Here is a 24,361-nt window from a genome sequence, read left to right as displayed (position 1 = left end):
TGCTTTGGGAGGTGCTGTAAAAAAAAGAGGTGTCTTGTAAGGAAGAACACCCCTAATGCACCTGCTTGTTATGGGAAAGCTGGGGGGAATGCGATGGAACAAACAAAACCTAAAAGCTGCAGTCAACTAAGCAGTATAAACTCAAAGAAGTAAGATGACGTGGAGCACCTGCTGGAGAAGCTTGCTAGATGTGACTGTAAGGTTGGAGACTCTGAAAACATTATTCAGAGCATGTGTGTGATGTTAATGACTTTGGGAATGGACTGGGTGACAAATGTTGCTATTTGAGGGCAGAAAAACCCTTCTGCCTCATCTCAGTGGTAGGAACTGCGCGTCTACACGCCGCTGCTCCGCTGCTCCTAGCTATGCCACCTCTGTGGCTGCTGTCCCTATGGGACCACACAAGGGTCTCTGACCACCCCAAAATTCCCCACCACGCCGTTGTTGCATGCCACAACCTCAGGGCTGTTGGCTACCACCACCGGCGGGCCCGCCAGCTGCCGGATGACACAGCCTTGGTTCCCAAAGCTGACCACACCGCCAGGTTGGCAAGCTCCCATCCTAGCATTCAAGCCCCCGCTGGCTGTGCTGATGACGGTGCGGGCTGGGTACCCTCCACTACGGGAGCTGAACCCCCCGGTTTTACAATTGACTCCTCCGGCTTGGCAGAACACCTCTGGGACACATGGCTTAGCCACCGAGCTGATGACCCTCTTGGGGTGGATCCCGGCGCTGCGAGAGCTGAATCCTCCATTCTGGGAGCTGTGACGTCCGGACCGTCTCCCCAAGGAGCCGTAGCCACACGCCGCTGCGTTGGCAGCCAACATCCCGCAGTCATCAGGGAGGTTGTAGCCACTGCTGACCACTGCTGCAAGACAGCCCATGGGATGCATTACGTGGAGCTGGGGGAGTCTTGCATGCATGTCATTCCACAAATGGCAGAACCAACCAAGCCTGATTCCCCCTGTGTTGGTCCAACACTACTCCTCCCATCTCCTCCTCATGCCCCAGTGCATCCCCTCCATATCCTCCCACTTCCCATGCTGCTCTTCAGACTGGTGCAACGCTCTCTCCCATGCATAATGCATGTTCTGGTGGCCAGGACAGAATGTTGCCCCCAAATGTAGAAAAGGGGTGTGAATTTGACTTTCCCTCCTACATCAAATTAATGGTTTTCTTGAAATTCAGGGCCATTTGGGATTTCTGGGACAAACATTTCTCATTCTGGGCCTAGGCTGAAATGAGGCAGGGAGCCAAAGGCAGAGGGGGCTGGGACAGGCAATTCTGCCCCATAAACTGCCCTTCCTACAAGGAGAATCCCTCCAGGTTGTAAAACTTCAGGTTACTTACACACGCTCACCGGGTTCCCCACACATATCCTGTTAGGGGAAAGAAGAGAAGTGTGTATTATTCCAGTAACTAGTGGCATGTGTATCTAGAAATTTGATGTCACTCATCACTTGCAGCCACATCCAGCCCACTTGTCTCTTAATCCCGTGTTGCAACACATCTAACTATTCCTAGGACAGTAACTGCTGTTGCTGGCAGAAAGTGAATGGGATGGCCTTCAGCCATCTGTCCACCCCGCTTCTGTGAGCCTGGGAGGATCCCAGACCTGCAGAGTTCACTTAAGAGCTGGACTCATTCCGGCCTTAGCTCTGATATTCAGGAAGAAAGAGACAAACCCTCTGCCACCCACCTGCTCTCTTCACCCTCCAACAAAGTCTTATAGGTGGCGATCTCAATGTCCAGGGCCAGCTTGACATTCAGCAGCTCCTGGTAATCCCGCAGCATGCAAGCCAGCTCATCCTTGGCCTTCTGGAGGGCATTCTGCAGCTCAACATGCTTCTCCCGTGCGTCCTTCAGGGCACAGTCCCCGCGCTGCTCAACATCACAGATGGAGGTTTGCAGGCAGGAGACCTGTCAGGGGAGAGGACAACAGTGCAGGTGTCTTTGCTTTCTTAGTGCTTGGCTGTTCTGCATGCAGCCCTTCTGATTGCAAACAGGGAGAGATACCAGCTTCCCTGGAGTGCTTTCTTATCTCTATTCACTTTTGTACCACTTTGTACAATACATGACTAAAGCAACAACTTTTAAAATAAAAGGAATATTTGGCTCTCAGCTTTCTCATCTGTTTGAATTCACTGCTGGTCACCACGGTAGGCTGGATTTGGGTCATACATCTACTGAAGGCCAGTGCATCACCTTCCCCCATGCCTGAGCTGTCCTCCAGACACACGTGGCCTCTGGGTCCCACCTACCTGCTTCTTCACATTCTCCAGTTCACACTGCAATTTCTGTATCATCCGGGTCAGCTCTGAAATCTCACACTTGTTGCTCTGCAGATCATCACAGTACTTGCCCCTTTTATCCTGAAGCTCCTGAAACTGGAAGACAGAAACAAGACAGTTGCCACATCTGACCTGCAGCCCATGAGCTGGAATAGGTTGCTTCGTACTCACCCTGGTTTGGTAGAAGGCATCCACTTCTTCTTTGCTCTTCTGAGCAATTTCTTGGTACCAGCACTCAACGTTCTTGATGATGCTCTCCATGTCCAGGTCCCGGTTGTTGTCCATTTTCACGATGACCGAAGTGTCGCACAGCTGGCGATCAACTTGAGCCCGTTCCTAAACATTGGGGAATGCCTTGGTCAGCTGCAAGGAATTCTCAGGCTTTGTAGCAAAGGGAGGGCTGGAACAAAGAGCCACTCTACTCGGCTGATGGGTGCAAGTCGAGAGCTCTCCCTCAGGTTGGCTCAGCAGAAAATCCTCCCTGCTGGATGAGTTGCCGCGTGCCAGCTGCTGACCTGCAGCAATTCTGTCCACATCAAGGGCAAGGTATGCAAGTGACTTAACCCTTGGTATCCTGTCATCTTCAGCTGCTTTGCTGATGTTAATGACAGGATTAAGCTGGGAGCTCTAATCAGACAACTGCAATCTGGAGTAACGAGACAGGTTCACCTCTGTTCTCAGGGGTAGAGTTAGGACACAGCCAATTCATACCCAGAGATGCATTAAGAGAGGGGGAACCACCCAATTCCCAACATAATCATGCTAATATCAACCAACAACATCAGCCTTGTAGTTCCATGCTTTCAAGTGTTCAGGGATTGGGATGAGACAGATCCAAGAGGGACTGGGTACTGGAGCACCCAAGAATGAGGCAGCACCCAGTGCTGGGACAGAGCCGAGGAACTCACCTCTTCAAACACACACTTGAGCAGCTCCAGCTGCCTTCTAAGCAGGTCCACCTTCACCTCCAGCTCTTCCTTGTTCAAAAATATGCAGTCTGCATCCTGAAAGAGAGGAGATGTGCTGTGAACACTTTGGAGAAACATAGGGAAGGCAGAGGTGGCCCCAGAGGAGCAGAGACATGTTCCAACAGAGTTCCAGGAGCAGAAAGGTGTAAAGGGATGAGTCAGGTGCCCCACTGTCTCCTCAAGGAAAACAAAGCCACTCCAACGTGACTGACAGGGATTAGTTTATTTATTTGGACTTAGCTACAAACTCAGAATGGACTAATGAGGACTTTAAAATGATTTTTTAATATTGTTCAAATGATTTCTCCTTTTCTGATGTGCAAATATAAAGGATATGAAGAGACTGTCAGGAAATAACCTGTCTCATACACCATTCTGTGGCCTCGCACTCTGTCCCCATTCCATGAATGCACCACGAAACACGCAATCTAAGGGTGTGTTTGGTCCAACAAAGCTATTGCTGCAGCACTGATCATGTGGGCTGTGAGTATTTTCACTTTCTCCTCCCATTTGCCTCTTTTTCTGGCTGTGCTTCTTCACAGGCCTCCCTCTTTCTGCTCACTGTAATACTTCTGCCAAGTGTTTGCTCACCATGCTCGATTGCAGCCATGTTTCATACCAGATAAACCCATGAAAGGTCTAACAACCCATTTACTTTGAGCTTCTCACCTTTTTGAGTGCCACAAACTCATTCTCTACAGTCGTACGCCTGTTGATTTCCTCCTCATATCTGTTGGGAAAGGAGAAGAAAAGGGCTGAGCTGAGCAACACTACCAAACACACAACCACCACGACGAAGAGCAGCCTCTCCTTGCTCAGACTGCCATCAGACACTGCGGGCACTGTGTGCAAGCCAACATTAGACCATACAAAGATCACAAGCTTCTTCACCAATACCAGCATTAACAATGCAAAGAGTCTGCGAGTGAGACAGAAGAATGGGACATCCCCAAAGGGGACACACCGTGTGTCTGAGACAAACTAAAGAGAAGTCTCAAAAGAGACCCAAAGGTCCTTACTTGCACTTGAACTCCTCCACCAGCTGGCTTGTGGCACACTCCTCATTGCCCAGCTTCTGCTTCTCACACAGCAAGCAGTCCAGGCGCTTCCGCAGGTCGCAGATGTAGTTCTCAAAGTAGAGCTCCAGGTTCTTCCCTTTCTTTGGCAGGACATACTGCTGCAGGAGGCCCCACTTGGTCTCCAGCACCTTGTTCTGCTGCTCCAGGAACCGGACCTGCAGGCCAAAAAGGAGTGATTCTTCAAAGAAAGGTGGATGCAATAATTCTGCACCTGATTTAACTGTCTGCTCTCACTTTGAAAGCAGCAAGAGTCCTACAGGCATAAGAACGGGATTTTAGGAAAGTGAGGGGTGATATGCCACGAGGAATGTGAAATTATCTGCTGGCATTTAGAAATATTAAATGCACACAGGCCTGTACTAACTCCACTCATCCCCAGTGGTTGCAAATGAGCTCTTCCAGAAGCTCTGATGGACTCCAATGGAGCGCCCAACTGGAGGGACCTGCTTGTCTCTTTTCTCTACAAAGGGATCCTAATGTAACAGCTCAGAATTAGACACCTAACATTTAAATGCTTGAATCAGGAACAACTTTCTCTGTCTTCAGGAATGTTTTTGGAACAGTCACTACATTTAATGGCAAAGGGAAAAAGGACTCTAACACAGGACAGAAAGATGAGCCCATCTGAAGTGGAGCTGTTGGACCTGGGTGACCAATAATGACCATTCCAACTTTAGCTGTTCTCTGATTCCCTGATTTTGTATTGCTATGATTCTATGATTCCATGATTCCATGACTCTATGATCCCATGATTCAATAATCCCATGATTGCATAACTCTGTGATTTTGTGATTCCAAAATTCCATGATTCCACGATTCTGTGATTCCATGATTCCATGATTCTATGGATCCATGATTCTGTGATTCTATAATTCTATAATTCCATGATTCTGTGATTCTATAATTCTATGGTTCTTTTGATTTTGTGATTCTGGCTGTGCTAGAAAAAGGCTGAAACAAGAATTCAGCTTTGATCTGGGGCCACCCAGACAGGAGACAACAGCAAGAAGGTCCAATGCTGCCACGGCCAGAACAGTCCCCATCAAATCCTATGTGCCCACACTGAGACAATCTCCTACACTGAAGACCTCATTTTGAAGAATGTGGGCCCTTGCACGTACCCAGCTCAGCAACGGATGGCCTGAGCAGCACTGGACATCTGGGGAGGGTTTATTTTTACTTTTTCCACCACCAGCTGCAAGCAAGGAGCAGTTTGCACTCACCTTGTCAATGAAGCAGGCAAACTGTGTGTTGAGTGTCTTGATCTGTTCCTTCTCCTGACAGCGTATTTCATGTTCCAGAGGGTCAACCCCAACACAGAGGGGCTTCAGGAGCCTCTCATCGATGCAGATGCCCTGGATTCCTTCCCCCTTGCGATCGGGGTAACCCCTCACGATGCTGAATCCCCTGGGACCGCAAAGGCCGACCCTTCCTCCGGCGTTACCGTAACCAACAACCCCTCCGAAGCCGAAATCTCCAAAACACCCATTGCCACAGACCCCATTCACATAGGAAATTCTTCTGCTCCCACCCAGGTTGCAGACGCTGCGGCTGCTGTAGGCTCCGGCCGCGCACCGGGCAGGCTGGCATGCAGCAGCATAGCTCCGACCACAGATCTCCGACGCTGAGCTGAAGCCTCGCCGTCCCAGCATGGACCTCACCGTCGGTGCCTGTCTGCTCATCGTGGGTGAGGGCGGATCACGGGAGTCGAGGGGAAGCTCTTCTGCAGGAGAGGAACAGAGATCCCGCTGGGGTGACACCGCGATGCCACTCCTTATATACGTTTGGGAAGCTGGTCCTTGATAGGATCAGGACGTTAATTTAAAGCGCTTAAGGGTTTGGTTTGCCTGGCAGCAATAAATGCTCCTCAAAATGCAAAGCAGCCCAGCAAATACCAACTACTGAGGAAATAAAAAGGAATCTAAAAGTGCTCTGTTTGCAAGTTGGCTTAGAATATATTACGGTTTGAAGTGCTCCCCTAACTTAGGCTAATTATAGTTTAGTGAACGTTTTTTCTGAAGAAACTCTTTGTGATTTGTTTGCTGTGTGTCGTTTGGGGTTTTGTGTCTCATGGGTTTCTGTGAATGATGGCATATTTTGCAGGCTTGCACTTTGTGTGGTTAATTTCACAATCTCTCCTTTTTTTCCTCACCAGGTTTGTTTTGGACACGGAAAAGTTACCAAAATCAACCATGGAAAAACACTGGCAGTCATGTTGTGATGTATGCGTTGTTTCCCTGCCTGTACCACAGGTAGATCTACTGAGTTATGGGTCTGCATTCATATGTAAGGATTCAAAGTGCCCTGCAAAAGCATTCTCTTACAGCATTTCACTGATCTTCTCCTACCACCATGAAACCCCACCAAAACAGGGCAGGTTCCCCCAGGAATTGAGGCATCTTCCAGTCTGCCCACTGGATTTACATTCTGTGGCATTTCAGTGATGAACTCACCCGAACGATGTTGCAAATTCTTAACCTGGGGTCCATGTGACATTGTTAAATCTTCATCTATTGCTGTTTTGGAGCTTCTTCCCGTCTGAACGCGAGACCTTTTGTTTCATTGTCTGGTGGTCTCTACAACTAACAAAAAGGGAAGAGCTGCACCTTCCAGCCTGGGGAGTATTCCAGAAGTGAGTGCTGAAAGTTGGGTGACATTGCCAGGCACGTCCTTGACCCAATGGAAATGCATTAGGGAGAGACAACAGCCCCTGGCTCAGTGTCCAGGGAGCTGAGGTGATTCACACCCACAGGCATTGGTCTTCTTCATCAACAGAGGAAGTCTTAATGAGTAGATTAAACTGAACACCTGGGATGGCTTTGACTCACGTTGGCAAGACAAATCTCTTGCTCCTAATCACCAGCCCAAGGAGGTGAGGCTGAGCCAACCCTCCCTGGGCCTTTCTAAATGACAATTGCAAAGTCAAAACAATAGGGCTTTTTCAGCTCTTTGAGAGTAAAGATTTCGGGATAGAAAGACACATTACCACACACTCAACCAATTGCCTTCAGCCCTTCCAAAAGGGAAATATGCTTGGAGAAATCTTCATGCTCTCTCTGTATCAATGATGGTATCTGGAGACAGCCAGTAGTACGTTCCTGCATCCTCTTTAGTCCCGCTGAAGACATTTCCATTGCAAGTCACAAAACGAAGGCTAAACCTCCTTATAACATAAAACCTTCTTATATCAAGCTCTCTGAAAGGGACGCACACCTTGAACCTTAGCGAACCATAGGACGTGACTGCAGCACCGAGATTCACCAGGCTATTAATTGAAGGTGTAATTGCAACTTGCATGAGTCTGAGGGGCTGGTGGTATAAATTAGTTGCGTAAACTGATACTCTTGCCCTATACAGGTGGAATAATTCAACATATTTATAGCATGACTTTTTTGTTTATAATATCTTAGGCTCACAGTTCATGTTGTGTTGCCTGCGCAACTGGCAGTATCAGTTAAAACATTCTGCTGGCAAATATTAGAGGCTTAAAGCTAAAGCTTGCAACTTCTCAGATCTTTTAAGTTCTGAACAAAGGTTTATCAAAAGCAAAATGCATATTTGAATCCAAAGAGCAGTACAAAAGGCAATTGTTCCAGCTCTTTCACTCAGCTGGAACTAATGCGCGCTCTACATAGGAAGACTGAATCCCAAATCAGAAGTCGGACTGAGAGCTGTGTCCTCCTTCCTGCACCCCATTATACTTGCAGGCTGTGTGGGAGACGCCTGGAACGCATCATAGACTGCAATTAAACGTCTGCCAACTAACTGCACTGAATTAGCTCCACTTTCAAAATGTCTCACCAGAGCTCCATGAGAGGTGCGAGATTTTGGGCATGGGTTGTCCAGTGTTGGGTGACACTTCTCTTGGCCAACCTCCTGCTCATGATCTCAGTTATCAGGCAGCTCTGTGGAAGGTTCACTCAATGTCATTCATGTCTTTCCAAAGGACACAGAGTGTTTCTTCTGTTGCGACACCAGGCCTCAGGAGTCACCAATTTGTTGTGAGTACAAACATGGGAGATGGGAGAGCAATTTGAAGCAAAAAAAAAGACATTTTTTGACTAAAAAAAAAAAAAAGAGGGATCCATCCTACTTTCATCTCATAGAAAAGAAGGACAAAGAAAGGAAAGAAGGAAAATATTTTGATGGGTTGAATGAATCATTTTAACGACTTGCAATCTCTCCCTTTGTCAGCGTTCTGTATGTGCTGCTGAGAATGGAATTCATTATGAGAACATATGAAGTTCACTAATTTGTTTGTTGCCTCTGGAGGTGAATCTGAACTAGCTCTTAAAATGCATTTTATGCGATAGTCTCAAAGAGCTGTGCTCCATCTCTGTAATTACAGATAGCCATGAAGAACTCATTGCATTCAGACAAGACAATGGCAATAACCTACCTGTGCTAACAGCATTTGATAGACATAAGATTGGGTCGCAGAATGCATTTTTACACACACACACAACTCCAAGGATTATGTAATCTCTTGTCTGTGACATTCATGAGATGTTCAAGACTTGATTTGATTGGTGCATCCCTGTTCTCATGTATCCTAAAGCCAAAAGAATTCTGTGTGGTAATGTGCTTCTTCCTTTCATACCCTACATCTGCGCTATGTTTAGAAGTCAAGGCTGGGATTTTCAAAGCACGCTCCTCAAAAAACGCATCAAACACTGGGCCTGGATTCACCTCCCTCCCAGCTTGAGCCATCAAACTCGCCATGTATTCTAATTTCCTCTTTGAGACTCCCTCTACGGCTGATGGAAGGAGATAGGCATCTCCAGACGGTGACTCATCACTACCTAAAATAGGCAGCGAAGACAGGTGGGAGGAATCAGCCTCTGGAGGCACTTGCCTCGCTCCTTACTGACGACCAGAGGCAGTCTAGACAACCAGACAAGAGCCCCGGCGCCCAGCTGCTGGATGGGCACAGCTGGGCGAGATGAGTCCCACCCTTTGGGTGCCACATTTCTTCATCACCTTTGAAGTCTTAATGAGAGCACACAACATCACACGCTCTTCTGGATTTGCTCCGTTCCCCGTGGATGCATATGTCCTATCTCCGTGCTGTGATTAGCGCCTGTAAAGCCAAGGCCTGCGACAAAGCAAAGGGTTGTTTTGATCTTTTTCACGCTGATGCCTTCCCCCTGCACAGCAGAAATAAAGGTGTGGTGTATGGGAATCCAGGCCTTTGAATGGGACAGCATCCAACTGCCTGTAGGATGAGAAAAGGAAAAGAAAACATTGCAACTGTCACTGGGCAACAGCAACATCTCTATAAATGCAGAGTGCTTCCCTCAAAGCTGTTTTCTTGGGGAGATGAGGTTCCATGAGCACTACAGGAGGAAGGAATTGCCTGTGGAAGATGGGGCAGGTCCTCCTGGGAAGCGTAACAAGGGGACAGGTTCTTCCCTTTGTAATGTGAAGGCTCCAGTGCCCCAGCCCTTGTCTGGTTGGGTCTGCAGAGCTTTGTGATCCATTTCTGCTGAATTTCTGAAGAGTGCTGGTTCATGAAGCATGGCTGGGGGAGGGAGTTTGGAGAATATTAATTCTACCTCATCTCCCTGACTTCTCTTGTGACAGAATCATCTGTTTTCAGTGAGAACACTATAGCCTTTATGAGACACTTAACCCCCTTTTAAAGCATGCTTATGGTGCTCAATTGTTCCTTTCTTGTCAAATCTTTCCCATGGTTTTATTCACTAACGACTGTGACTGTTCTGTGGTCCTGATTTTCTGCTCCTATTTGATTGGGAAAGAGGAATGGTAGAGGGAGAGAAAGTCCCAAGTCCCAACAATTGCTTCAGATAGAAAAGGACCTCCCTCTGGATTTTGTAAAACACCTCTCTGTCCGACTTGTGCCTGTATGGTTCGTTTCTTTGCTCTGCCAGCTCGCTTTAATTGCTTTAATCACAAAACAATTCAGTCCTCAGTAGTTGGTTTAACACATTAATTTGTTGGCTTCTTTTCAGTCTGTTCAGGCAAACACAGCAAAATTTCATCCTCTGATCTGTTTTAAAACCCTTTTAAAACTGGCCATCACTGAATTTCCAAAATGAAGCTGAAAACATCAACCAAACACATTCCTGGTGTTTTTCCAATAATGTCCCCATTGCAGAAGATTTGATTTGTTTTTTCATCACTCCTTGGTATTACATGTGCTATAAAAATGCAAAGCAGCTGAGATGACTTCTCCATGAATCTTAAAACTCTCATTGAGTGGAATTGGGTAGGATCCAAATTTGGTGCAAAATTGGCATAAAAAAGCTGGCCTTAAATGGCTTCAATAGTTTACAGTTAGCAAAATGTGGATCTGCCACACTGACATGACAGTCTCTGTGCAGCCCATTTAGCTGTTGAGGCTTCTCAACAGCAGATCTGCCTCTTCCGATGAAGGAATTTCTGTATCTTTGTTAAACACAACAAATGAAGTGGCAACACATTCATTCTCCATGCACTTTATTGGAACAAGAGCAAAAATTGCAGAGCTCAAGTCATCAAGACACAAGCTGGGGTGCAGAAATGTATGCACATGTCAAAGTGCAGACTGCCTGTCAGGACATAAAGAAGGAAGCTAACAGAACTACAAGAAATATAATTAGTTTTTGCTGGCTACAGAAGGTGAAATGCCTTTTTTTTTTTTTTTTTTTTTAATTGAGTTTTCTTTTATGACTTTCCTGCCTGCATGAGGATGACAAAGATGCTCCAAGACAGTGCACAAAGAGCACACAGGAGTCTGGCCCCTCCTCTCTTGCTGAAGCACTCTAGGGAAAGGCTTTTGCTTTAAATGTCATAACTCATTTCATAGAAAGCAAAGCTTTAATTGGGAAAAAAGAAAAGGCTGGTGGGAAGCTGAGATTGAGTGATAATATAAGTGCTTTTAGAGAAGCAGCATGTTCTAAGCATTCCTTTTTTGATGTGATCCTGGTGGGGCTGCTCTGATGTGATTTCCTGATGTCTGTTCCCCTCACGCAAGGCGGAACTGAGGTGGAACAGAGCTTTCATTCTCTACTTTGGATCTTGCATCCTCTCAGATCTGGAGCTCAGACACGGGTGGTGCCCCTGGAGCACGGCGTCCCAGCTGAGATCCTCGCTCCTATCCAGCACGGTGCTGATGGCTGAGCTGAGCTCTCTGAGCTCCCTGCAGTCCCACAGCAGAGCTCAGCAGTGCTCACATGGGCTGAGCTCTGGCCAGCGTGGGCCCCACCTCCACAGCTCCGTTGGTGGCCCCTTGGGAAGCAGCCGCATCTGGGAGCACTGGGGAGACATTTCTTGCCTGCAGCGCTGGTGGACCCTTTGTGATAGACACCATCATCCCCAGGTTGGGATGCTCTGCTGGCACCAGGGGAGGACCCACGTCTTCTGCTGGCTGCACGAGGTCCATGTCCCAGGCCGGTGCTGCAGCCAGAGGAGGTGTTGCAAGGTGTTGTGATCACTGCCATGGGGAAACACAAAGTGAACCACTGAGTGGGACTTATTTCCATGTGAATAATGCAAATCCTGCTTTATGTCCCTGCAAATCACCCCCTGGCTTTTGCAGTGTTGTAAGGAAAATGGAAAACCTGGAGCTTACTTACACATTCTCACAGGGCACCCAGTGCGCAACCTGAAGGGCAAGAAAATCATAGAACCATTAAAGGTTGGAAAAGACCTCTAAGACCATCCAGTCCACCCCCAACCCATCCCACCATGCCCACTGACCACTTCCCTCAGTGCCACATCTCCATGGTTCTTGAACCACTCCAGTACAGTGACCACACCACCGCCCTGAGCAGCCTGTGCTGGTGCATAACCACTCTTTCAGAGGAGAAATTATTCCTAACAGCCAACCTGACTCTCCCCTGGTACAGTTTGAGGCCTATCTCTCATCCTACCACTGCTACCTGAGAGAAGGGAGCAACCCCCACCCCACCACAACCTCCTTTCAGGGAGCTGAAGGGAGCAATAAAGTCTCCTCTGATCCTCCTCTTTTCCAGACTGAACAATGCCAGTTTCCTTAGCCTACCACCAAACATTATCAGAAGATTATCCATCACATAACTTGCATCTCTAGTGTTTTCCAACCTTCTTGTCTATGCTTAGAGCCCTGGGGGCTGAAGACTGCTCACACATTATAAAGGAACCCACCTGCTCTCTTCACCCTCCAACAAAGTCTTATAGGTGGCAATCTCAATGTCCAGGGCCAGCTTGACATTCAGCAGCTCTTGGTAATTCTGCAGCATGCAAGCCAGCTCATCCTTGGCCTTCTGGAGGGCATTCTGCAGCTCATTGTGCTTCTCCTGCGCATCCTTCAGAGCACGGTCCCCACGCTGCTCAGTGTCACTAACAGATGTCTGCAGAGTTGACACCTGTGTGGGCAATAAATGAATCCTTATTTTCCATAATCATCTGCAAAACCTAAATTCTCTCCTCTTTCAGGAGTCCGAAATTATTTGTAATCTGGGAATTATTGGTGTCGTTTTTCCGAAAGCCAAACGCTTCCAAAATCAAGTATCAATTCTGAAATACTAAAGAAAGGCTGAGCCATGTCTCCTTACTGTGCTAAGCTTTGCTTCGAGGATACTAACACTTTGTTCTAATTGGAACTAATAATTAAGGTTTTCCATTACTTCCCGTTATAAAATATTTAATGAATCAGATGGTCTGAAAATTGCACAGGTTACTATGTTTGCTGAATTACTGGTGACTCATAATTCTACCCAACCTATTGGATGCTTTGAACCTGTGTCAGAAGCATTGTCTCCCGCTGGAATTCTCACTGAAGCAATTGTTTGAGTGCTGTAGCAATTCCAAACATCTAATATGGCTCCATGATTTTTTGCAATCAATCCAACAGAGAATAGGCCAGCAGATAACCCTTCTTCCCTGCTTGGCAGTGCTAAGTTCCGTATGGCAATGGGACCATGCTCTTGCATGAAAACAGAAGAAACGTAAGAGATGCAGAAAACAAGACTTGGGATCCCACACTTAGGATAAAAGAAGGTACATTTTCAAGGGTAAATGCAGCCCATTGTACCTGGTCCTTCACATTTTCAAGGTCCCTCTGCCATCTCTGCATCACAAAACTCAGCTCCTCAATCTCTTGCTGGTGGGACTTCAGTTCACTGCATTGCTTCCTCTTTGCCTCCTCGAGCTCTTGGTACTGGCAGAAAAGACAGAGCTGGCAGAAAGCACTGGTGGTGTTTACAACATAGGAGCCTTTCCTCTGTTTCCAAACTTGAGGAAAGTTCTCGTGCATAGAGCTCCTGAGGCTGTCAGCAGCAAACAGAGCACTCCTCCTGCAGCCCTCAGAGCTCAGCTCACCCACCACCTCCCCATTCCCTGCACGGCTCAGTGCTGTCCTATTGCACTGTGTGCATTTTGGGGATGATCTCCTGACTTGGAGATTCCGTCAGGTTTAGAAGAATGGAAAGCTAAGTCTGGAAGTCACATACTCAAGACACAATGAATGAAGTCATTGCCTCTGAGCTACTACATTTGGCACCTACAGAGCTAACAATGTGTTCCTGGTTGTTACAACTTACCCTAGCTCTGTACAGTGCTTCCAATTCCGCCTTGCTTTTCTGTGCTGCATCTTCATACCACAGCTCAATGCCCCTGAGGATGCCCTCTGTGCCCAGGCTTTGGCTGTTGTCCATTTTCACCACAACAGAGGTGTCACAGAGACTTTTCTCCAGCTCAGCAGTTCCCTAGGAGCCATAAGAAGAAGCTGTCAGCATTTCTTATCTCACATTCCAGTGAAAGAGTCACCATCGCTGAGAGTTTGTCTGGAGCCAGAGCCCATGAGCTGTGACTTGATTTGGTCATGCATGCAGCTAGAAGGAGTTCTTTTAAGGTCTCAAAGGCTTCCTTGTTCCCATTGCCTCTCAGAGGGAGTCTGCTGGGTTGGTTTAATCAGGCCTACATCAGGGTAGACAAGGAGAGGTTTATAGGAACATCTGCAAGAATGGGAGAGGAGCATCCATACCTGAGCAGACACACACTTCAGGAGCTCTGTCTGCTGCTTGAGGGTTTCCAGCTTCGCTTCCAGCTCTGCTTTGGTGAGGTAGACACAGTCCACATCCTAAAAGAGTTCCAGCATTGAGGGTAACTTCATTAACTTTTTAGCCTAAGAGATTTTGTTTAGGTGATGTAATGGGGAATTTTTTCTGAATCCACACTTCTCCAATGACTTTCAGCATTCTCAAAACCTGACCCATGTCTTGCAAGCACCAGGTCTGAGGAAACTCCTTGGATACCTCAACCCATCCTTTCTGCCCACCCGAATTCCTTACCTTCTTCAGCAGCACAAGCTCAGTCTCAGCAGCTGTGCATCTGTTCACCTCCTGCTCATATCTGTTGGGGAAGAGATGGGACCAGTTGCTGGGTCACCCTGAGGCTGCAGCCTTGTCTGCGTACTGGGGGAGTTTGGGGTGCTTTGGGATCTCAGCCTTTATCAGACAGAAGTTTGTTGGTACTGACAAAAGGAAGTCCAGCTGGAGAAGCTGTTTCAGCTCTCTGTCCTGGGAACTCACTTGCATTTGGCCTCTTCAATGAGCTTCTCAGTGTTGTTCAGCTCCAGCTCCATCTGCTCCTGCTCGTGCAGCAGTGAGTCCAGCCTCCTCTGAAGGCTGCAGATGAAAGTGTTGAAGACGTGCTTAAAATTCTTCTGGGATGGCAGGAGGTGCTTTTGGAGGAGGGCCCATTTGGTGGCCAGCAGCCTGTTCTGCTGCTCCAGATGCTGCACCTGAGTTCAGAATGCAAAGCAAGTGTGAAGACATATCATATGGGGACCAGATAAATGTGAGGGAACACACATTCTCTCCTGAGTTCATGCTCCAGGGACAAATTATGGTTTGAAGGCAACAAAAGGACAAAAGGGGAGCATTGGAGGCTTTGCCACCCAAGAATGCTAAAGCAAGCTGGGCGTGCTGCTCTGCCATTCTCCAAGAAAGCCCCACAGCCTCTGTGGCTGCTAAGGAACCGTGGGCTCTTTAAGCAGATCAGCAGGCTGATAAAGGAAACCATCATTTGTGGGTAGGAGGCAATGCAGCTTACAAGGTCTACCTGCACAGAGAGAGGGCAGCAGTGCAGGAGTTCAGGCACATCCCTTAGAGGAACAGCTCCCTTCTGCCATTAATGGCAGCTTGTCAAAGCATAATAGTAATCAGATTAAAATTACATTATCAGCTAGATCTGCACTTACAGCTCATGGCAATGGAGCCATATGTATTAAAACAGCTTGTGATACAAAGAATGGGACAGGAGAAGGAAAGGAATGAAAGACCCAAGCACGAATAGCTTTCCTCTATACTTAAACCTCATCACTCTTTTAATCTTTCCCCATCTCTCACCTTGTCAATCAAACAGGCAAACTGGTTATTGAGGCTCCTCATTTGCTCTCTCTCCTGCCTTCGGATGCGCTGGATTTCGGGGTCGATCTTCACATCAAGCGGCCGCAGCAGGTTCTCATTGACACGCACTGCACGAATGCCTTCCCTTCCACAGCCATGGAAGCCCAGCATTCTCCCATGCTTCCCGCCCTCACCACTGGCACGAGCACCAGAAGAAATCCATTTACACCCATCCACGTTTTGCAGGCTTTGGCTGCTCCAGGTTCCATAACCTCTTCCAAACGGAGCAGTGGAGGGGAAGGCACTGCTCCGGCAGCAGCTCATGCCACCACCAGCAGAAGATGCTGAGAACTTCCTTCCATGAAGAGCCCTTCCAGCTGCAAGCTGCTGGCTCATGCTGGTTGATGTGACCCAAGAGAGGATGAAGGACACAGGGCTGCAGGAAGAGAGTGGAGCAGGCAGCTCCAAAAGGGCCCCTCTGCTCTGCCACCCCTGAGCACCACCTTTATACACATCTCAGGAGCAGGGCTTGGTTAAGGCAGATAAATAATTTGGGGTTTTTGCGAGGTTTGCCTCACCTGGCAGCAATTCATAGGTTTAAACATGCAAAACAATGCCTAATACTGAACATTTGTGAAATCCTATGGAATTTTGCTGTTTGTAAATTGCTTTGCTTGCCTTCCCAGCCTTGAGGACACCGTGGGCTGAGTTTTGCAAGGATTCTTCTTTTTCTCAGCTTGTCTTCCTTCCTTCCATTAATCACCCTTGAGAGAATCTCCCACCCTGTGAAGGAAAGTTTGTAGGGCAATTTTCTGTTGGACAGCAAATTAAAACTGAGTTTTGCATTATCTGCTCCTTTTGTAGCCACTCCCTTAGGATTCTCTGAGTCTTGGGCAGGTTATTAGGGAAATTTATTCTCAGAAAGAGTGGTCAGGCATTGGCACAGACTGCCCAGGAAGGTCACCATTGGGGGTGTCACCATTGCTGGAGGTGTTCAAGAACCATAGAGACTCTTGGTGGCACTGAGGGACCTGGCTCAGCAGGCATGGTGGGTTGAGTCAACCACTGGACTGGATGATCTTGCAGGTCTTTTCCAACTTGAATGATCCTGTGAGTGGGCATGGTGGGGATGGGCTGGTGCTTAGACTTGCTGATCTTAGAGGTCTTCTCCAGCCCCAATAATTCTAAGATCCTATAATTCCAAGTCTTTCACAGAGTAGCAAAGACAGGACGTGTCCACCAGGCACAACACCTTGAAGCTGGGACATGGGGTGGACTGGGACACAGATTTCCTCACACAGGAGTGTGTATAATTCTTTTTACATAGCCCTGTATGCACCATCCCTTGTTAAAGAACATCACTGGTTGAGCATGAGTCACCTCCTCTAACTTTCGATGCTAAGCTGCGCTGAGATAGCCCTCCAGAGAGCCTTTCTCTTCTTCACTGACTGCAATGAAAGCCTAAAATGACGAGGTCAGGCTTAGATGCCCAACTTTTAGAAGTACAGATAAGTGCAGCTGTATCTTCTCACTAAGTTTTTAACCCTGATTGTATAGAATACATCAACACACACACAAAAAAAAAATTTCTTGAAGATAATAAATACTCTAGAAAGCAGGAGGCTTAGCCACAAAGCTGTTAGCTGGATGCTTGCTAACCATTTAATTGGGAGCAGTGGTAGGCTTGGCCTTGGTGGGAAGGCAGCAAATGGAGCAGCAACCATTCAAAACCACGCACCTTATTAATACAGCTGCTCTATGGCTATTCCCTGTCACTATCCTTTATATTTGAGCTTGTAATTAAAACTCAGGATACCTCAAGGCAAATAAAAATGATTTATTAGGGTTGCTTGGCAGATGGGGAAGAAAAGGCTGATAATTTTAATACCTTTGCTGAGATCCTCACAATGCCTCAGGGTGGAGCCAAGATTACATCTCTGTCCTGGTGGCATCTTTCTAAAGCCTCTTTCAAAACAGAAAGGCAAAGGGTTTCATTTCAGAGGGTTTGGAAAAAGAGGTTTTCCACTTCTATTATGCCATCTTAAGGTGTAACTTCTCAATAGGCTCAAAACTTGATCAATATTTTTGGCAATGAAGCAGCCAAATGTTTCAATTTCTGTAAAAAAAAGAAGGAAGGAAGGAAGGGAGGAAGGGAGGAAGGGAGGAAGGGAGGAAGGGAGGAAGGGAGGAAGGGAGGAAGGGAGGAAGGGAGGAAGGGAGGAAGGGAGGAAGGGAGGAAGGGAGGAAGGGAGGAAGGGAGGAAGGGAGGAAGGGAGGAAGGGAGGAAGGGAGGAAGGGAGGAAGGGAGGAAGGGAGGAAGGAAGGAAGGATTTCATTTGTTTATTTCTTTCCTGGCTTTAGCAAGGAGATTTTTTGTTGTTGTTGTTCATTTCCTGGTTTCATTGGAAGGCTTTCTTGCCACCTTTCACAAGAAGACTGACGAAAAGCAAAACTGGTTACCAGAAACCTTGCTGGTATTCTGTCTGAGGAGCGGCTGATGTCAAAGGTTTTCTTGTACCTCATTATTTGCAAATGTTCTTCACTGGAACAGTTTGCCCTTAGCCCAGCAAGAGAGATAATTGATGGTATGCAGTAGCTGGAAAGGCAACCAGCTTAATTGCAGGTTCTTGACAGCACTATCAATTACACCTACGCACAGAAGAGCAGGAATGATTGAAGCCCTGGGTGTCTCACTTGCCTGCTTAAATACTGGCAGAGTCCATGGCAGTCCCAGCTGGAAGAGCAGGATCAGAGCCCAGGAGGAGGACTTGGCCTGGAGCTGCTCCAACTCCATGCTCATCTTGTGCTTCCAGGCTGTCTCTCCTTGGTCTCCCACAGAACTCCTTGCTGCATCCTGTGGCCTGGAGACGGGCTGTTGTGATGCTTGGTGACTCTGCTGCACCTTAGGAGCAGAGATCTCATGGTGCTCCACCTGGCAATGAGTGTTTGCACCTCTCAGGGTTAGCTCCAAGCTTTTATTCCCTTGTTGGTGCAGAGCCCACGGGGTTATAGCTCCTGCTTTCAATAGTTTTCTCTCCCTAGACACACTTTGATGAGTAAAACTCCTGAACTCTGGTTTTTGCTCCCCTAGACACAGCAAAAGGTTCATCTGTCTGGAGCAGCCTCACCTCTGACTCCAAGTCCTGATGTCCCCCCATGACTGTGAGTCCCCAGAAGGCAGCAGTGCCACATGAGCCTTTTGGTTGTTTCCTGCTGCTCAGCAGTGCTTTAATGGGACGTACAGTCAGCTCTGCCCTCCTCTCCCAGCTTCACCTCGTCCCACCCAACTTGCTGCAGGAGCTAGAATTTGTGTGTGTCATTGGCTCAGGGAGATGACCTAGGTTTAGCATTCAACAACTCTTCTCTTGCGTCCTGCTGATGGGACTCCATGTCATTGTCACAGCAATCCCAGCTACTGCAGCTCTCTTGCAGGTGATAGGAGTTGTACGTGTTTGCGAGCACCTAGCAGAAAGGGGAATGGCTATTAAGGTGATCACAGCTCGCTAATTTTCTTCTAATCACCAGGAATTTTGGAAAGAGGCCCAGCAGTAAATATAGAAGCCCCACAATTCTGATGTTGCTGTGACTAATTTCACGGCTTTCTGACAAAGTAAATCAGGAGGGAACTTTTTGTTCTGGCAAACTGGGCACAAGCTTCAAACTCTATCAGTCAGGTTGGGAGAGAGCTCCATAACCAGCTCTGTAGCACAACTTCTTTCTCCCACTAGGTGGTGGCATCTATTGCATCTTCAGCAGCCCTGCCCAGAAAGGTTCCTGGTTAAGTTCTTGGTGGTGACATGATCCTGTTCACAACTCCTCCAACACTCTGCAAGGATACAGCTAGCAAGGGCTGGCTCCCTCCTGCAGAGGGCAACGTCTGGGAGGAAGGATGGCGTGAGGACAAGGTCCCCAGTCTTGCAAGAAGGTGAAATTCCTTACAGATTTGTACCCTGATGTTGGCTGTGAGCCTGGGATGTTTTCTAAATGCAGAGTTACCACCACTGACCTACTGTCATCTTCACCGTCTCGGTGTCCTCCCCTCCTACCTGAAGCTTTGCTCCTACTGTCAGAGTTTCTGGATGCTCACACCGTGCTGAGGCCCAGGCTGTTCATGTGTCCTTCCTGCAGTGTTACATGCCAGCCATGTTCACAGCTGACTGCTTCTACCCACCTCAAGTCTTTAACATGTTGATCTGAAGGTCTCAATTTCTGCCCTTGTTCTCATGATTTTGACTCAGCCTTCAAAATTCAAAATGTCTCTGGGTGCAACCTTAGCCATCTGATGGCATCTGAGAGCAGAAATGGCCCTATAACCCCTCATGGCCCTACAGCCCCTCATGCTCCTACAGCTCTTCATGGCCTGCAGATTCTCATAGTCCTACAGATCCTCAGGCTCTACAACCCCTCATGGCCCAACAATCCCTCATGACCCTACAGCTTCTCATGACCCTACAGCCCCCTCTGAAGGAGGGCAGAGGTAGGCACTGGTCTCTACTCTCTGCAATTTTTTTTTTTTTTTAATATTATATTATTAGATATGTTAAATTCTAGGTCAGATTTTTTACTCCTTTACACACAGGTAATTTGGTGTAGAAAGAGTTGCCAAAACACTCATCTCCAGAAACTGGAGATATCATTATAGCTCAGCTGACAAGCAGAACAGGTTTTGATGTACCTTTCCAAACCATTCCTTCACAAAATTAGCCCAGCACTCAAGGCTATGTACTACCAGTGTGTAAACAGTACTTAAAGCAACGTGGTGGAAATGCTGATCCAGCCCTCGTATAAGGTCAGGTTAGCAATCTCTCTTCCACATTGGTCTCCCAGGCTCCTGCAAAGTCAACTGAAGCAGATGGTTTGTCTGATCTCCAGCAGTGATTCATCCTGCACTAAGGTGGATGCACAAATTAGACCTTTTGAACTGCCTCCAGAAATGCTTGTTTCTCTCCATCGACTCTACCTTCTTCCTTTTCTCCCTTTCACTCTACAAAATGCATCAGAAAAGAAAAGAAACCCACAGACCTGACCACAGTGTTCGTATTAATTCTTTATTTCTTCTGATGGCACGGATTAGAGATGAAAAGCTCCAGGCATCCTGTCTACATAATTTAAGTGTGAAACAAAAGCCCAGCAACACTTTGTAAGGTGCACTTAAAATAGAAGGGGCCTTCAGTTTTTGCTGTGGGAGAGGAGCATTGTCTTATCTCCTCTGTTAGGTAAAAATGATGCAACTTGCCCCTTGGGTCCTGAAGAATTGAGCTGTTTCAGTGCCTGGCATTGCAGCAGCCATTAACAAGGCGAGCAAAGTGTCCCAGCTATCTGAGCACAGCTCTGTAGGGCATTGTGCAAGCTGAGGTGCACTCACACCACCCACACACTGAACCTGTGGGGTGTGAGCCAGTGTGGATGAAAACTTGAGTTTATCTTATCAGGGTTTGATAATACAACCTCCAGCACAGCCCCACAACAGCTGGCAGTTTCCACACGTGTGGGGCTTTCTGCGTTGGGTGAGAGCAGTGATAACTCAGTTTTGCCTGAAATTTTCCTAGCCCTCCCTGTTTGAAGGGCATTTCAAGCTGCTTCCAGACCACACCATTAAGGTTCGATTTAGCCTTTTGTGTCTGTGAATCTTCTCTACTAGCTTTCATGATTTGATGGACATTTGTAGATGGATCTCCACAGTGGATTTCCTGCCTAGGGAACACCTCACACCCCAGAAAAGAGCTGCCACTGGCTGCCCTTCCCACTGCTATTCACAATCTGATTTCCTGGGAAAACAGTTTAGAGGTTCCTACTTTCTCTCTGAATGGGAATAGACAAGAGATATTCCTGGTGTGGGTTATGATACTCCAGTTATCTAAGTGTTGCTAAATTAAGATGACACCGTTGCATTGAGCTTTTTGAACAAACCTTCCTGGTAACCTCAGCTGCTCTGTCCATCATCAGAAGATGCAAATAGGACAGAGCCAGGTCTCCTTGCAGTGGTGCCCATTGCCAGGAGAAGAGGAAATGAGCATAAACTGCAAGACAAGAGCTTCCAGCTAAATAGTAGGAAATATTTAATTGTAAGTACGAAGACTGGAAAAGGTTGCTCAAAAATAACCAAAAACCATGGATATTGTCTTGGGCCCATGGTCCGTGACCTGAGTGGCCCTGTTTGAGAAGAGGGGTTGGACTAGATGGGCCCAGAGATGCCTTCCAAACCCAACCTCATAGAGAGCTTCCATGAACTGAGATGGATCCACGTGTCCTGGTTGTGGATTTGGCCAATGGAACATGTGCCCTGAAACCCTTCTTCACAGCAGATGATCAGCTTACACACCACCAACCAAAAGTCATCCTGTTTCTAATAAATTTGCCCTGACTTTGGATCAGGTCTCCATAAAATGTTTTTTGTATTTCATTCAGTTGGTTCGAAAGTCTCATAGATGTCAGAACTGCACTCACAAATAGACACACAGACACAGGACAGGGTGTCAAGCTTTTAGTTGGCAAAGAAAAAACACCAGACAGAATGAGCTGAAGTGCTCAGGCCATTACAGAAAAAGACTAAGGAAACAAGACAAATCATCAAAACACAGTCACAAGAGAGAGGTGCAGCAGATTGGAGAATTCAGCACGTGGCTGTATATGGAGAAAAATGGTCAGTGTCACAGGTGACCCAGTGATGGACAGAAAAGCCATACTTGCATTGAAAGCAAGGGGAAAGCCTTTCTCCCATTCCAGCAGAAAAAATTACTTGTGGTAAGGATCACCAGAAAACTCAGAAGTCTCTGAGCCAAAAACCGAGCCAGACGAGTACGCACATCTAGGACAAGATGGCTCAACCTCAGAGCTGCATTCTTGAGTTTCAACCCTAGGACCATAATATTCAAATCCGCCACACTCACCACCACCCTGGTAAGATACATCCCCTCCAGAAAAATGCCCGCTTTCAACGCCACATCCCTCAGTGCCAGAACTACAGATATCCCCAGAGCAGGAACCACCATAGCCATAACCTTCACCAATAGAACTTGAACCCAAACAACCAGAGCTGTGACCAACAGGAGAAATACATGATCCTCCACTGAAAGATCCAGCATCATGGGATACCGACCCACCACTTCCAAAGCCACCCCCAGATCCTGACCCAGAGCCAGAGCTTCCTCCTCTACAGATAGAGCCTCCACTTCCACTGCCATAGCTGGAACCGCCATGACCTGAGCTTCCACCTCCTCCAGAAATAGACCCCCTCCTGCCAGAGCCGCTGCCAGAGCTCGACCCAAAGCCTCCGGAGCTGTGGCCACCTCCAGACGAGGACCCACCACTGCCAAAGCTTCCTCCAGAACCTGACCCAGAGCCAGAGCCTCCTCCTCCACAGATGGAGCCTCCACTTCCACTGCCATAGCTCGATCCCCCATGACCTGAGCTCCCTCCTTCTCCTGAAATGGACCCTCTCCTGCCAGAGCCACTGCTCCCTCCAGAGCTCAGCCCTCCACCGTGAGGACTGCTGCGGCCACTGCCGGAGCTCGACCCAAAGCCTCCAGAGCTGTGGCCACCTCCAGGTGACGAACCACCACTGCCAAAGCCACCCCCAGATCCTGACCCAGAGCCAGAGCTTCCTCCTCTACAGATAGAGCCTCCACTTCCACTGCCATAGCTGGAACCGCCATGACCTGAGCTTCCACCTCCTCCAGAAATAGACCCCCTCCTGCCAGAGCCGCTGCCAGAGCTCGACCCAAAGCCTCCGGAGCTGTGGCCACCTCCAGACGAGGACCCACCACTGCCAAAGCTTCCTCCAGAACCTGACCCAGAGCCAGAGCCTCCTCCTCCACAGATGGAGCCTCCACTTCCACTGCCATAGCTCGATCCCCCATGACCTGAGCTCCCTCCTTCTCCTGAAATGGACCCTCTCCTGCCGGAGCCACTGCTCCCTCCAGAGCTCAGCCCTCCACCGTGAGGACTGCTGCGGCCACTGCCGGAGCTCGACCCAAAGCCTCCAGAGCTGTGGCCACCTCCAGGTGACGAACCACCACTGCCAAAGCCACCCCCAGATCCTGACCCAGAGCCAGAGCTTCCTCCTCTACAGATAGAGCCTCCACTTCCACTGCCATAGCTGGAACCGCCATGACCTGAGCTTCCACCTCCTCCAGAAATAGACCCCCTCCTGCCAGAGCCACTGCCAGAGCTCGACCCAAAGCCTCCGGAGCTGTGGCCACCTCCAGACGAGGACCCACCACTGCCAAAGCTTCCTCCAGAACCTGACCCAGAGCCAGAGCCTCCTCCTCCACAGATGGAGCCTCCACTTCCACTGCCATAGCTCGATCCCCCATGACCTGAGCTCCCTCCTTCTCCTGAAATGGACCCTCTCCTGCCAGAGCCACTGCTCCCTCCAGAGCTCAGCCCTCCACCGTGAGGACTGCTGCGGCCACTGCCGGAGCTCGACCCAAAGCCTCCAGAGCTGTGGCCACCTCCAGGTGACGAACCACCACTGCCAAAGCCACCCCCAGATCCTGACCCAGAGCCAGAGCTTCCTCCTCTACAGATAGAGCCTCCACTTCCACTGCCATAGCTGGAACCGCCATGACCTGAGCTTCCACCTCCTCCAGAAATAGACCCCCTCCTGCCAGAGCCACTGCCAGAGCTCGACCCAAAGCCTCCGGAGCTGTGGCCACCTCCAGACGAGGACCCACCACTGCCAAAGCTTC

The 24,361-nt window shown here is 48.3% G+C and overlaps 2 protein-coding genes across 2 annotated transcripts; both read right to left on the bottom strand.

Annotated features, from left to right (window-relative positions):
* Positions 1-389: 389 nt before the first annotated feature.
* LOC306956472 (keratin, type II cytoskeletal 4-like) lies at positions 390-6,020 on the bottom strand (the record flags this gene model as incomplete). Its single annotated transcript, XM_079547745.1, has 9 exons — positions 390-868; positions 1,351-1,379; positions 1,700-1,920; positions 2,262-2,387; positions 2,463-2,627; positions 3,200-3,295; positions 3,929-3,989; positions 4,279-4,493; positions 5,562-6,020. The coding sequence occupies 9 exons, from the start codon at positions 6,018-6,020 to the stop codon at positions 390-392; spliced, it is 1,851 nt and encodes a 616-aa protein (XP_079403871.1).
* A 5,361-nt stretch (positions 6,021-11,381) lies between these two features.
* On the bottom strand, positions 11,382-23,059 carry LOC306956542 (keratin, type II cytoskeletal 8-like; the record flags this gene model as incomplete). Its single annotated transcript, XM_079547823.1, has 10 exons — positions 11,382-11,773; positions 11,916-11,944; positions 12,466-12,686; positions 13,355-13,480; positions 13,863-14,027; positions 14,306-14,401; positions 14,613-14,673; positions 14,853-15,064; positions 15,672-16,186; positions 22,804-23,059. 10 exons carry the CDS (start codon positions 23,057-23,059, stop codon positions 11,382-11,384), a joined length of 2,073 nt encoding a protein of 690 aa, XP_079403949.1.
* Between the last annotated feature and the right edge of the window lie 1,302 nt (positions 23,060-24,361).

Source organism: Tetrao urogallus, assembly GCF_951394365.1.
Source record: "Tetrao urogallus genome assembly, chromosome: 31".
In the NCBI taxonomy this organism is placed as follows: Eukaryota; Metazoa; Chordata; class Aves; order Galliformes; family Phasianidae; genus Tetrao; species Tetrao urogallus.
Note: the sequence above shows the minus strand (reverse complement) of the source record. Positions and strands in the feature narration are given on the sequence as shown.